This window comes from Dendrobates tinctorius, unplaced genomic scaffold, assembly GCF_039654945.1.
Source record: "Dendrobates tinctorius isolate UK_male_01 unplaced genomic scaffold, ASM3965494v1 ptg000126l, whole genome shotgun sequence".
NCBI lineage: Eukaryota > Metazoa > Chordata > Amphibia > Anura > Dendrobatidae > Dendrobates > Dendrobates tinctorius.
In genome coordinates, this window is record NW_027361794.1 from 21,460,271 (window position 1) to 21,475,033 (window position 14,763).

Here is a 14,763-nt window from a genome sequence, read left to right on the forward strand (position 1 = left end):
AATCTACCCAGGTTCTCCGGCAGCAATACTATGCTGTGGAACTGGACGGAGTGAATGCGTGGGTTATTCAGGATGCATCCGCTTACACCTGACCTAGAGGCAGAAGTGGCCCTGATGGAGGTGGATGGGGAAGCCCAGGATACCATAATGTTGAGGCCCCGGGGCCAGCGAAACACCTTCGTCAGGGTGTTACAGATCTTAGAAGAGGCCTATGGGGACCCGACCGATGTGGGGTAACTGAGAACCCAGATGTTTAGACGCATGCAGAAAGAGGGGGAAACAGTGACCCAGTATATGAATGTTTTGTAGGAACTGTTTTTAGCCATTGAAAAGAAGGATGGAGTAGGCATGGAGACCGTGGAGGTAACATTACGTGACCTGTTAGTGACCGGGTTACGAGACACCCTGACAAGACAGGCTTTGCGAGAGCGGGTACGAGTGGATCCACATCTGACCTTTTCAGAGATAGGGAAGCAGGCACGGGTTCGGGAGCAGGAGCAAGAGCTGACGGTCCCCGTGGAGATGGTTCGGAGTATCGAAGCATCCGTAAGCGCCCTGAGCGAACCCCACAGGGTACAAGAGGTGAAGCGAGAGATACAGAGTATTAAAGGTGAAGTGGCCGAAGCCAAAAAAGCGGCCACAAGGAGTCGGCCAGGGCCGGGTAAAGGGGGCATGAACCATCGCGGCCCCCACCCAAGTCGGTACCCACGACCGTTCGCTGGTTACGTTTGTGGAGAATTGGGACACGCCGAATGAGAGTGCCCACGTTCCAGGGGAAACTCGCCCCGCTGGTCAAAAAGAGCAGAGGACCCTGAGCCGTGGAGATGCCGCCCAGAGCTGGAGCCCATCACACGGGGTGGAGGAAGTCACGAAGACCTGGTGCGGTGACCAGTGGTATAGGCAGAGATCGAAGGCCGTGCCGTGCGATGCCTAGTAGATACGGGATCGCAAGTTACGACCATGCCAGAGACTTATTTTCGGCAGCATTTTTCCGAAGCAGTGAAACCTCAGTGGGGGACAGTGATAAAGTTGGTAGCCGCCAACCAGCTATCAGTTCCTGTCGTCGGAGTAGCCTGGATGCAGATTTCAATAAGCGGCAAATCACTCGGCCGCCGGGGAGTGGTCCTGACCCAGGGAGACACAAATGGCAAACATCCGGTTATTCTGGGTATGAACATACTACGAGGGTTTGGCAACCTCCTCCTCAATGAACCTACACAAGAGACTCTGAGCCACTGGGGTTCTCACACGGCCCAGGGACAGGTCTTCCAGCGGTTGGTGCGGGAGGCGTGAGTGCTCCAGGAGTGTCAGGAGGCAGAGGCGCTGGGCAAGGTCGCTCATGCTTCCTCCGGGGCAGACGGTGATAGCTCTGCCGATCTGCGCTCCGATATCACTGGAGGGCGTGGAGGTGCAGGTGGAACCATGTTACGCAGAGCGCCTGCAACCTGGCATCCTGGTGGCCCACTCCCTGGCCACAGTGCGGGAGGGGACTCTCTTGGTACGTTGTGTCAACCTGGAAGATCAGGATATCGCCCTGAAGCCCCAGGCCGAAATGGCCAAACTAGTAAGACCATTGGAGGAGATGCTGCCGGACCCCGCGGTCCAGTTGAAGGTGCAGCCCGAAAATCCTTGGGCAGTAACGGTACGATCCCAACAAACTGCCGTATCCTCGACCCAGGAGAAAGGTTGAGCCATCCTAGAGAGAATGCGGGCCGAACTTTCCGGCCTAGCGCCAGCCCAGCTTCTCCACACTTCTCGGACAATTTTACAGTGTCTTCGCCAGCCACGAAGACGACTTCGGATGTACCACGGCCATCACGCATGGGATCCCCACGGCAGTAGCGGCCCCCATCCGGGAGCAATATCGGCAAATACCACTGCAGCTATACCAGGAAGTCAAGACTCTATTAGCCCAAATGCTCCGGAAGGGGGTCATACGATAAAGCCAGAGCCCTTGGGTGGCCCCTATTGTCCTGGTTCAGAAAAAAGATGGCACTCTGCGTTTTTGCGTGGACTATCGGAAGTTGAATGCCTGCACCATCAAGGATTCGTATCCATTGCCCCACCTAGAATCTCTGTCCGCCCTGGGGAATGCGGCATACTTCTCAACCCTGACCTGGCCAGCGGGTACAGGCAGGTGCCGATGTCGGAGGAAGACAGAGCCAAGACGGCATTTATCCTTTCCATGGGACTGTTCGAGTTCAATCGGATGCCGCTTGGGCTGGCCAATACCCCAGAAACTTTTCAGCGGTTGATGGAGCGGTGTCTAGGAGACCTCAATTTTGAAGCCACGTTGATATACCTGGACGACATTATCATCTATTCCGCCACGTTCGAGGACCACCTGAGGCGGTTGGGGCAGGTGCTCGGCCGGCTGCAGAAATACGGGTTAAAGGTAAAGCCCCAGAAATGCCACCTGTTCCGAACCCAGATCGAATACCTGGGGCACACCGTCTCGGCAGAGGGCGTCCTACCATCCCTGGAAAAGGTTGCTGCTGTCCAGGGGTGGCCTACCCCCAAAACGGTAAAGGACGTGCGGGCCTTCTTGGGGTTGCCTGGCTACTACCGTCAATTCGTGAAGAATTTTGCACGCCGAGCTCGAGCCCTGCAAGACCTGCTGAAGGGGGCTCCCGCCAGGGCGAATGGACGGAAGATCCAGTGGCAGCAACCGCAAGAATATGCGTTTCAAGATCTCAAAGCTGCTCTTTCGGATGCCCCGGTATTGGCGTATGCGGATTTCTCGCAACTGTTCAGCTGTGTTGTCACAGATGCAGGACGGCCGGGAGAAAGTGATCGCCTACGGTAACCGGTCGCTGCATGACTCAGAACGTAACCCGGACAATTACAGCTCCTTTAAGCTCGAGCTCCTCGCGGTAGTATGGGCAATGACGGAGCGATTCGCAGGGTACCTGGCGGGCTCCGAAGTAGTAGTGCTGACCGATAACAACCCGTTAGCCTATTTGGAGAATGCCAAACTGGGGGCCCTGGAGTAGCGGTGGGTGACTCGGATGGCCAAATTCAAGTATAAGATCATCTACAAACGGGGTGCTGAAAACGTGCACACCTACGCACTCTCCAGAATCTGACACACCACCCCACGAAGAAGTCAAGACGGCGAATTAGAAGCGTACGAGACACCGTTCGCCCTCTCCACCACCGCGCCTACAGTCAACATGCAGGAAGGGCCTCATCCAGGGCTTCTAGGAGGGATGCTGGAACAGCCCCGTGACAAATGGATTCAGCAGCAACAGGAAGATACAGAAGTTGGACTCCTGCGCCGATGGGTGGCCACCAGTAAATTGCCCACGGGCTCACAGAGACAGGCTTTAACTCAAGATATGTTGCTAATGTTGCGCCAGTGGGAAAGACTAATCATCAAAAAGGGATTTTTATATCAAAAAGCCATGTCACGAACCACGTCAGCTACAATATGGCAGGTGATCGTGCCGGGAGCCAATCTTAACCAACTAACCGGGGAAGCCCATGAGAAGGGGGCTCATTTTGGGGCTCAAAAGACTTTACAATGGTTGCAGCAGATAGCATACCACCCACGCTTGCACGCTGCTGTAGAAGAAATTTGTTGAACCTGCCGCCCGTGCGAGCTCGCTAAACCCCCTGCGCAACGAGCCCCGGTGCAAACTATCGTAACATCAGCCCCTCTGGAGCTTCTTACGGTGGACTATCTGACTATAGATCCTGCCTATCAGGGATATGAACATTGTTTCATTATGGTGGACCATTTCACCAAATTCGCCTTTGTCACCCCCACTCGAGACCAAACAGCGGAGTTGGCCGCCTATGCGATTTGTAAGAACTTTATTCAAGTGTACGGCTGTCCACAACGGATACATTCGGACCAAGGAGCATGCTTCCTAGGAAAAGTCATGGAAGAGCTACACCATCTTTACGGCATCGATAAGACGCGGACTACGCCGTACCACCCGCAGGGAAATGGGGCCTGCGAACAATTCAATCACACGCTAATCCAAATGCTGCGTAATCTAGAGAGCGACCGCAAGGCCCGCTGGCCTGAATATGTCCCTGAGCTGGTGTGGGTATACAACAATCGGGTGCATCGAGTGACTGGTTACACCCCCTACTCATTGTTGTTCGGACGGGAAGGCAAAGGAATTACGGAGATGGAGTTGAACCCGGAGGAGCCCCTACCCTGGACCGGGGTATCCTCGTGGGTCTGAAACCACCGGCACCAGCTGCAGACCCTTCACCGTATCATCCACACGAAACTTCAGGATCTAGAACACCAGGGGGGAGCACTGCCCCCACCCATTGACTTTCAGACTGGGGATCTGGTCCTCGTACTTAATCAACGTTCCCAAAACAAGTTAGAGCCACAGTGGGAGGTGAATCCGTACCGAGTGTTGCGCCGAATAAGCCCCGAAGGGCCTGTGCACGAAATACAATCAGAAGGAGACAACGCGCCTCTCACTCGAGTTGTGCACCGCAACATGTTACGACCTTGTACGTCTACCGATCCCCCGCAGCTCGAACCCCCGACCCACAGTCTGGGACCTGGATGACAAAGAGGACTCCCCTGTCACATCTGCGGGTCGCCACAGTAGTGGCACTCCAGTAGACCCGGACATCCCACCAGAACCCACTATGCGACCACCCTCAACCACCCCAGAAGACTCCATGATACCCGAGCTTCGACTTAAGTTGACTTTATAATTAAGGACCCGTAGTCGGCCATACCGCGGCCCTATAGTGACCGGCTATTGCCGGAAGTAGTTGTGTTCTATCGTTTTGTGTGTGCCTGTATAGAGTCCCTGCAAGGGCAACTCTTGTTACCCCTGTTTTTGGTGATCAGGCCAGAACTGAGGAAAGATCCCTCTGGCCCTATAAACATTAATACAGAAAGCACCTACTTGTCTCATGACTCGTCACTGCATCCTGCGCACCTGCGAGTACCACATTACTGCCCCCTACATACACCATATGGTAACATCTACCCCACCAACAACCTCACAGATAATTAACAAATACTCGGCCTCATTCTTGGTGCAGATTCTAATGAACCCAGGATCCATAAGATATTTACCATACAATAGTTGGATAGGCAAAGTGTATCATCCATAAAGGTAGCCCACTCGGTGTCACGCTGCTGCCTGTCACTGCGCCACCTGACGCACCGCCACCACCCGTACCCCGACATACTCACAGGTCCTCGTCGTCCCGGCGCACTCCCGTTCTTCCTCCGGCGCCAGCGTCTGTCTCTTGTCAGGTGCGCGCGCGCTCTAGGTTTTGCGGCATACACGCACACCGCTCCTTGTGAGGCCAGCCGCTCCTTCCGGCCTGCTCTGTGCCCAGGAGGACTTTGACCCAGAAGTCCTGCTGCGCACTCTGGTTTTCAGGCCGCCTCTTCCTCCTGGCGGCGCCTGATCGTCACTAGTGCTTCACTCGTGATTCTGGCCCCACGTCTTCCTGCACTCCCTGCCTGCTCCATTGCAAACCCCTTCTCCCGACTCTGCCATCTTGACTCATGTTCTCCTCCTTGTGTCTCTCCTAGCCTCCGCCTGCCCATGTCTCCAGTCCGAGCTCCCGTGTCTCTTCCGCGTCCTCCAGCCTGTGTTTCCACTCCATGTTCCTGTCCTGTCGCCTGTGTCAGCCCAGTCCGCTCTGTGTTCCTGGATTCCTGTCCTGTCAGTCCAGCTGCCGTGGTAATAATTCCCCCTTGGCCTGCCCCTAATGCTCCCTGTATAGGAGGTGGTCCACCTGGTCCGCTCGCCCAGGGGAGGTTCGTTGCTGCGGTCCAGTGGGTTCACCCTTGGGGATCCTTACAGAATGATCAGGCCATGGACCCCGCTGGTACCTCTGCTTCCGCCCAAAAGGAACTAGCGTACCTACATGAAAATCAGACCTGGATCGTGGCCTTTCTTAAGACCTTGGAGTCCCGGTTGTCAGCATTACAGGTGTCAGGAACCCCGCACTACACTTGCTCACTGAGCCAGTGCGTGTGTCCTGAGTACAAAAACAGTGCTCAAAGATACCTGTGGAGCAGGGCAGCAGCAGTGACGATGCATGCTTCAGTGTATCAGGACCTGAAGCACGTGACTGCTGGGGGCGTGGCCTAAGCTCCACAGAGCTAGGAGCTGCAGGGAAACTCCTAGAAAGGTAACTACAGGATAATGTTAGCAAGGGGCATAGACAGAGACAGAAACCAGATGAAGCCGGGGTCAAAGCACAAGATAGCAATACAGTACAAAAGGGTTAGACAGAATGGATAGTGAGGACGTAGCAATAGATCAGAAAACCAGAACGGGCAATAGACGGTACAAAAGGGACAAACTGTAACGGAGTAACGATAGCCAAGCCAGGAGGTTAGAACCAGAAAAGACAATAGTACCAAAACGAGAGACGGAGTAAAGAGTAAGGGAACAGACCGGATCATACACGGGAAGCAAACAAGCAATGCAGAATACACGCACACCAGGGGTCAGACACACCAGAATAACAGTATAGCTAACAGAGAACCCTGGTAAAGAGTGAGTATAAATACCCCTCCCAGATCCAGAAAGAGGCCACGAACACTTAACCCTGTGAGTGCAGGGCAAGAACCCTGTTCAAACCATGACAACAGGCCTCTGACCCTGGGAATGCGTCGCAGCTGGCCGGTCTCTAGAAGGAGCTCGCCCAGCAACGCGATCCCAGGCCCATATCCTAAATTATATGGCCTCAGTGGATAACCGACTTCTCTCCAGTCTGCCGCTTCTGCCTCCGTTCAGGCCTCGGTTCCACATCCGCCACCCCGTTTAGCTAAACCTCCACGGTATGGCGGAGATCCCAAATTGTGCCCAGGATTCCTAAACCAGTGCCTATTGCACTTTGAATTGTTGCTGCAACAGTACCCCACCGACCTACCAAAGGTGGCTTTTGTCATGTCCCACTTGGAGGGCGAAGCATTGGCCTGGGTGAACCCTCTCTGGGAGAGAGATAATCCTTTGGTCTCTCAGCTCTCCACCTTTCTGGAGACCTTTCGTAAGGTCTTCGACGAGCCCAGACGCCTGGCCTCTACCACCGAGTCCCTTTTTAGTCTCCACCAGGGCACTCTCTCTGTTGACCAGTACGCTCTTCAGTTCCACACCTTGTCCTCCGAGCTAGGATGGAACAAAGAGGCCTTGGTGGGAAAATTTTGGCGGGCTTTAACTGAGTGAATTAAGGACGAGCTGGCAGGCCGTGACGCACCAACGTCTTTGGAGGATCTCATTTCTCTGGCGACTCGCATTGACTTGTGCTTCCAGGAGCGCTCCCGCGAGGCCGCCAGGGAGAGAAGACTTCCCCGTTTATCTCCAGCGACACGCAGTCCTCCCCGCTCACGATTCGCCTCTACCTCCTTGGTATAAGAACCCATGCAGGTTGATCGTCTCAAACCGACAGAGCAGCGCCACCAAGAGAGACTCGCCCAGGGTCTCTGCCTATAATGTGGCAGCTCCTCCCATCTTCTGCGATCCTGTCCGGTGAGGCCGGAAAATGCCTCCGCCTAGGACAGGTAAGAGAGGCCTCCCTAGGTGTTAGTGATACCTCTCTACCCTTGACCCTCTCCGTTTTACTGAATCTAGGGTCCAGCCGCTTCTCTGAGGTGGCCTATAAGGATTCTGGAGCAGCGGGGAACTTCATCCAGCTTGAGGCGGTCAAAATGTTTCAAATTCCTGTCAGGTCCTTGGAGACTCCTCAGTGGCTAGCGTCGGTCGACGGCACTCCACTGCGGGAGACCGTTACCCTGGTCACCGAGGAGGTGGAGCTACAGATCGGAGCCCTGCATCGGGAGAAGATAGCATTCTTCGTATTGCCCTCGTTATCCCATACACTCCTCTTGGGTCTTCCTTGGTTAAGGCTTCACGAACCCATCCTCGATTGGCGATCTGGTGACCTCCTACGTTGTGGTCAAACCTGCCAGTCTAGGTTCCTGCTTCCTGTTCAGCCAGTCAGTTCTTCTCGGTCTTCTACGATGCCTGCAGACTTGCCCTCGACCTACTGGTTCTTTGCGGATGTGTTCAACAAGAAAGAGGCAGAGAGCCTGCCCCCCCGCATCGTCCCTATGACTGCCCAATCGATCTTGTTCCGGGCTCTACTCCACCCCGGGGCCGAATTTATCAGTTGAAACCTCTCGAGTCTCAAGCCATGAATGACTACGTCCAGGAAAATCTGGCCAGAGGCTTTATCCGGAAGTCCTCTTCACCCGCAGGAGCAGGTTTCTTCTTCATCAAGAAAAAGGACGAATACCTTCGTCCCTGCATCGACTACCGGGGTCTCAATGATATCACAATCAAGAACAAGTACCCGCTTCGCTCATTCCGGAGCTGTTTGATCGGCTGCGGGGAGCACGAATCTTCACCAAACTAGATCTCAGTGGGGCCTACAATCTCATCCGTATTCACCCCGGAGACGAGTGGAAGACTGCCTTTTACACCAGGGATGGTCATTATGAATATTAAATGAGGCTCCATGGACTTTATTTGCATATTCGTATTTCCCAGGGAGCATTGCACCTAGGATTTCACTGATTGAGTGCCTTTGCCGGCTGCCACAGTGTTTTCTTTGACTGGTCTCCCTGAGGTCAGTGATTGTTTCGTGATTATGAATATTTAGTCATGCCATTCGGCTTGTGCAATGCCCCCGCAGTATTCCAGGAATTTGTGAACGATATTTTCCGAGATCTCCTGTACTTTTGTGTGGTGGTGTACCTGGACGATATTCTCGTCTTTTCTCCAGATTTGTCTACCCATAGAAGGAACGTCCATCAGGTTTTGCTGCGCCTGAGGGAAAATCTCCTGTATGCTAAACTCGAGAATTGCGCCTTTGAACAGACATCTCTCCCGTTCCTGGGGTACATCATCTCTGACTCTGGCTTATGCATGGACCCGGAGAAGGTGTCTGCTGTGCTCAAATGGCTGCGTCCTCATGGAGTCAAGGCAATTCAGCGATTTCTTGGGCTCGCAAATTACTACCGGCAGTTCATCCCTCACTTTTCTTCATTGACTGGTCCCATCTCCTCTCTGATTCACAAGGGGGCCAACCCCCACGTTTGGTCTGCGGAGGCCGAAGACACCTTCCTTATCCTGAAACAAGCCTTAGCCTCGACCACCGTCCTCCATCGCCAACAAACCTTTTATTTTGGAGGTGGATGCCTCAGCCATTTGATCCGAAGCGCTACTTTCCCAGAGGTCTTCTTCTGGTCGGCTTGTCACTTGCGGTTTCTTCTCAAAGTCATTCTCCACCTCGGAACGGAACTATTCCATTGTCTCCACCTGCCCGTGTCTCCAGCCCGAGCTCCCGTGTCTCTTCCACGTCCTCCAGCCTGTGTTTCCACTCCGTGTTCCTGGGTTCCTGTCCTGCCAGTCCTGCCGCCTGTGTCAGCCCAGTCCGCTCCGTGTTCCTGGATTCCTGTCCTGCCAGTCCTGCCACCTGTGTTCCCAGTCACCTGTCGTGTCTCCTGTGTCCGCTCTGGGTACCAGCTGCCGCGGTAATAGTTCCCCCTGGGCCTGCCCCTAATGCTCCCTTATAGGGGTGGTCCACCTGGTCCGCTGGCCAAGAGAAGGTTCGTTACCGCGGTCCAGTGGGTTCACCCTTGGGGATCCTTACACTCGGTTGCTATGATGCCCATGAATTGAGAAGGCTCGTGGGGTTTGGTATTGGTCACCCTCTCCTTCCCATCATAACAATTTCAGATATGTCCAAACTCCCATGACTGTGAATAGAATAGTGAATCAGGGAGTCGAAAGCTCCTGATCCACCAGTGTAAGTCTGAGATTCCGTGCACTACTAGCATAATGATGTCACTACGTCACACCTGTAGTATGGAGCCTCAGTACTCATGTAATAACCTGCAGGAAACGCGGGATGCAGTGTCACGCAGGTGGAGGCAGAGCAATGGTTAAACAGGTTTATTTACAGGGGGATGTGCTCCACGCAGGGAGTGAGGGATTGTAGGGTGACGGCGAGGAATGGGTCAGAACTGGAAGGTTGGCAGGATAGGTGAGGGACGGACGAGAGTTCAGTAATAAAGAGGTTAAACTTATCGAACTGCAGTCTTCTGCTGTGAGGGAGTACAGGGTTCCAATGGTAGCACCGGCAACAGCGGCGTGGGTCGTCTCGACGCGGTCTCTGACAGGCAGGAATCAAATGGTGGCACCGACAACAGAGGGACATGCAGTGTCTCAAGTCTCTGTCTACGATGAAGAAATGGCCTCTGGGGAAAACAACAGGATGCTGGGCGGTGAGAGGGGGTTCTGCTCTCACCACTTTTTGTCACAAGTCCACACTCAGAACTTGTCACCACAGGGACAGTGCCACGCTCCTTGGTCAGTCCAGCTACTACTCTCTGAGGCTCAGATCTATCACTGCACACACCAAACCTGCATGCACTAACGACTGTCTCAGGCTTGACAAGGGAGTCTCCTCCGGTCACGGAGGCTGGCGGGTCCACATTTACACAGCAGACACTCACCGCGTACTGTCGGTCTGTCTCAGTCCTCAGCAGGAGGGATCTTTTGAGTATGAGGTCACTCTTGGGCAGAGCGGGTGTGGTACTCACTGTCTCCTAGTGTATGGCACCTGGCTTAGCTCCGCACACTCCGCTCTGCTGGCACGGCTAATTCCTCCAGCACCACAGCTCCTATTCCGGACAGCAGTAGCATGGCCTGTCACAGGGCCAGCACTCTGGAGGGGGAAGCAGAGAACTTACTTGGCGCCAACTCCTGCTGCAGTGTGCACTTTTCCTTATATCCCTTTGTCAGCGTGCTCTCCCCGCCCCCTCTTGTCAGCAGGAAACTCAGTCTCCCGTCTCCTTCCCTCCTGTAGCAGGGGAAGGTCTGCCTCCCTCAGGCTTCCCCCCCGGAAACATAGGATGCTGCCCTTTCAGTTCTGGACCAGGCATGCAGGTACCCACGGTCCGGTCCACCTCCTTACACTCTCCCTCTCTTAAAGCTCGCCATTCCACGGGCGAGGGTTCATCGTACTCCACGATGCTCACCTGAGGACCTACAGCTGCCCACAACTTTCACAACTCCTACTGTCTCGCTGGCTCCAATTTCTTCCAGTAAGGCTGGTCAAAGATACTCCAATCCTCATCTTCAACAGCTGCAGAAGAAAATACTTCGGACGAACTTGGCTTTGTCTTCTTTTTCTTCTTTTTAGCTTTGCCGCTAGCAGACGTTTGAGTAGACGGCTCGTCCTTTTCTTTGTCGTTATTGGAAACTTTAGGGACTCCTTGCTCGGGTTCCTCAGTCTGGGGGCTTAGTACAGGTAATTATTCTCCATAGCACCCCCCCTCTTTAACAGTAGCATTCTCGTCAAAACTAGAATCAGATGGATTAAGACCCCGCAGGCCGGACCCTTCGTCATTCACGCCGGGCTCTGTGGGCGTCACTTCCCATGGCTTCTCAGCCACACTCCCTGTCTCACACAGCTGCTTCATGTCTTCCATCTGGTCAGGGTCTTGTGAGCCAACGGCTGGCAAACTTTCTGCCTCAGGGGACGATACTAGCGGCTCTTCCTTCTCATTGATGAGGAGCGTGCGTTTCAGGAAGTCTTATCACCTCTTCTCCTTTGCCGGTAGCTTGTGGCGAGTCTGGTGTTGACTTACTTTGATGGATCACTGGCAGTCCTCCCTTCCTTGTCTTCAGGTCGAACCTCACTCTCGGGACCTCTATACCCAGGTTGGAGTTCTGCTAAACTCACCTCCACACTTTGGGACAGCGCAGACATTTGACCATGGACAGTCGACACCCTCTCTCTCTTCTCGGCGTCCGACGTTGTGACACTATCTTGCTCTGAGTAGGGCTCTCCTTCTCCCGCCGTACCATTCCCTCCAGGGATGATGTTACCTCCGATTAGCAGGACCTTCAGATCTTTGCCATCGCTTTTCTCGGGTAGAGCAATTTCTGGACAGGTGTCCCATTCTTCCACACGCCTAGCACTCACATCTGCGTCTGTCTGGTGGGAGCTTTGGTCTGGATCGTCGACCCCGGCGGGAAGCATCACTCCTATGTGGTTGCTCTTCACTCTAGGATACGTGGTTACACTCTGGAGCTGCCACTGAAGCCTTCTTCATGCTCCGCACCTCTTCTCTAACTCTCTCCGCCTGCTTCCATGCGTTACCTCAGGGTATGCCGCTGGTTCCCAAGACAGCAGTAAGGGCTTCCCCCAGACTCTCGACTTTTTCCCAAATTCTTCTCATTTCCAGCCGTAAATCACGGGTCCATGTCGGCTCTTCTTCATTCGGGCTGGGTACTCCGCAATGCTGGACCATCCCTGTCAAGGCTGCAATCCCCTGCTCCTGCTTGCCTATGCGCGCTTCTGCCCAAATCTCGGAGAAAGCCATACTTGGTTTTACTCTCAAGCGCTCCCACAGAGCCTGCTTCAGCCGCACGTCATGTATGCCTGTCACTAGCTGGTTTTGCAGCGCTACGTCAATGGAGCCTATTCTGTCTTTACGAGCAATGGCAGTATGGAGTTCCTGCAGCGCATTCATAAACTGGGTCACGGTCTCCCCCTCTCCTTGAATATGCCTGAATAGACGCATACATAATTCTCCTACGTGCGTAGGGTCCCCATACATCTCCTCAAGTATTAACAACACTTTCCCAGGATGTCTCTCTTCTGGGGGGAGGTCGCAACATGACAGAGTCCTTGGCCTCCCTGTTATGAGTTCATTTTCCCCTTCGCCATTGAGGTCTGATGAACTCCCTCTTCTGGTGAAGGAAGGTAGTGAGGCTGATTACCAAGCACCTGAGCTGGGAGAGGATGACTGGGCGACAGGGATCTCTGACTGGATATAAGGCAGCCGACACCCTTCTGCCTCGCTGGTGATTTCTCTGTGGAATTCTAGGAGACCAGTCTGATTCCTGCTCCTCAAAAGCTAAGTTTTCTGCTTTGCCTTTTTGCATTTGTGTTTTGGTTTTAGTTTGCCTTGCTTTTCTGGATTCTGCCATTCCCTGCTGGGGTGAGCTGAATTCCTTTTTGTCGGTTTGCTCTGTCTTCAGAAAATACCTGAGTACTGACATAGTCTTTTTGAAGCTTAGCGTCTTCAGGGCCTTTTTCCCTGTCAGTCTGTTGGCTCTTATTTTGATAGGGTTTTTCGTGGATTGCAGACAGCAGCCTTCCTATCCTGTCCTATCTAGTTAGCTTGGGCCCCATCATTTGCTCAGTCTATCTTTCTATCTGTGTTAGTGTTTTTTCTTCTTGCTTCACCGTCATTATACGTTGGGGGCTGCCTATTGCTTTGGGGTCTGCTCTGGGGCAGTTTAGATTTCACTTTGTCTTTAGGCTAGGCAGTTCTCTGGCTGTGATTGAGGGGTCTAGGGCATCGTAGGAACCCCCCATGGCTACTGCTAGTTGTTGATAGGTTCAGGGGTCTGCAATCCGATAGCTGCCAACTTCTCTGGTTTTCTGGACTTAGCTAGCATTTCTGTTTTTGCCTCCTACGGTGACTCATTCATAACAGAATCACTAGCCTTACGCAGATCCTAGGGTACTCAATAGCAGAAAAGAATTAAAAAAAAAAAAAAGTGTATATTTTTTCCTCTATATCTCTGAGGCCGTAGGGGGAATTTTTTTTTCTCTCAATGGAGATAAAGCAATTGTCTGATCGTGTGGAGCAGCTCGCTGTGGAAGTGCGGGGAATTTCCGCCTACCTTGCTCATTCACATGCTGCTGAACCAAAGATCCCTACTCCTGATGTGTTTTTTGGGGATCGGTCTAAATTTTTGAATTTCAAAAATAATTGTAAATTATTTTTTGCCTTGAAGCCTAACTCGTCAGGGAGCTCCGCGCAGCAGGTTAAAATTGTTATCTCTTTGCTGCGTGGTGATCCCCAGGATTGGGCGTTTTCTTTGAAACCTGATGATCCTAGTCTGACTATTGTGAATGCATTTTTTCAAGCCTTGGGGTTGTTGTATGACGAACCTAATGCTATTGATCAGGCTGAAAAGACCCTGTTGGCATTGAGCCAGGGTCGAGATTCTGCAGAATTGTACTGTCAAAAATTCCGAAAGTGGGCGGTCCGTACTGCCTGGAATGATAAGGCCTTGGCAGCTCTCTTTCGGAAGGGTTTGTCAGAAGCCGTAAAAGATACTATGGTGGGATTTCCTGTTCCCTCTGGTCTGGACGATTCTATGTCATTAGCCATTCAGGTTGATCGGCGTTTACGTGAACGCAGGACTGCACGAGAGGTGTGGCCACCTGTTGAACAAGTGTCTGAACCTATGCAATGTTCAGAGTTTTGTCCAGGGAGCAACGTCAGGAGTTCAGAAAGCGTAATAAGCTGTGTTTTTTTTGTGGAGCTGCCTCACATATTATTTCTGTCTGTCCTAAACGAGAGAAACGTTTTTCACACGTTTTCTGTGGGTGGTGTTCAACCTAAGTTTCTTCTGGCATTTGCTCTGATCTGCTCCCTGTCCACATTTTCCGCCAAGGCTTTTGTGGATTCGGGAGCAGCCCTGAACCTAATGGACTTGGATTTTGCTAAACGTTGTGGATTTCCTATGACACCTCTGCGGACGCCTATCCCTTTGAGGGGGATTGATGCTACTCCTTTGGCGAAAAATAAACCTCAGTTTTGGACACAGGTGGTAATGCGGGTCGCCCCAAACCATCAAGAAAATTGCAGATTTTTGGTGTTGCATAATTTGCATGATACCGTTGTTCTGGGGTTTCCCTGGTTGCAAACTCATAATCCAGTTTTGGACTGGAAATCTGTGTCTGTGGTGAGTTGGGGTTGTCAGTGTGCCCTTAGTGAGGCTCCGT

The 14,763-nt window shown here is 52.9% G+C and overlaps 3 protein-coding genes across 6 annotated transcripts in view; all 3 read left to right on the forward strand.

Annotated features, from left to right (window-relative positions):
• LOC141047089 (uncharacterized) overlaps window positions 1–14,763 on the forward strand; it is a 559,273-nt gene that overhangs the window by 4,713 nt on the left and 539,797 nt on the right. The gene's annotated exons all lie outside the window — the stretch shown is intronic.
• Window positions 1–14,763, forward strand: part of LOC141047093 (uncharacterized) — a 300,636-nt gene that overhangs the window by 3,763 nt on the left and 282,110 nt on the right. The gene's annotated exons all lie outside the window — the stretch shown is intronic.
• LOC141047085 (uncharacterized) overlaps window positions 1–14,763 on the forward strand; it is a 63,044-nt gene that overhangs the window by 2,982 nt on the left and 45,299 nt on the right. Inside the window, exon 1 of one of the 3 annotated variants that reach the window (XM_073542035.1) lies at window positions 5,526–5,678. The exons of the other annotated variants lie outside the window; for them this stretch is intronic. Within the exon in view, the coding sequence (XP_073398136.1) occupies window positions 5,541–5,678 (138 nt within the window). The 5' untranslated portion in view covers window positions 5,526–5,540. Of the gene's footprint in view, window positions 1–5,525; window positions 5,679–14,763 lie in introns of those variants that run through there. 3 annotated transcript variants of the gene reach the window in all.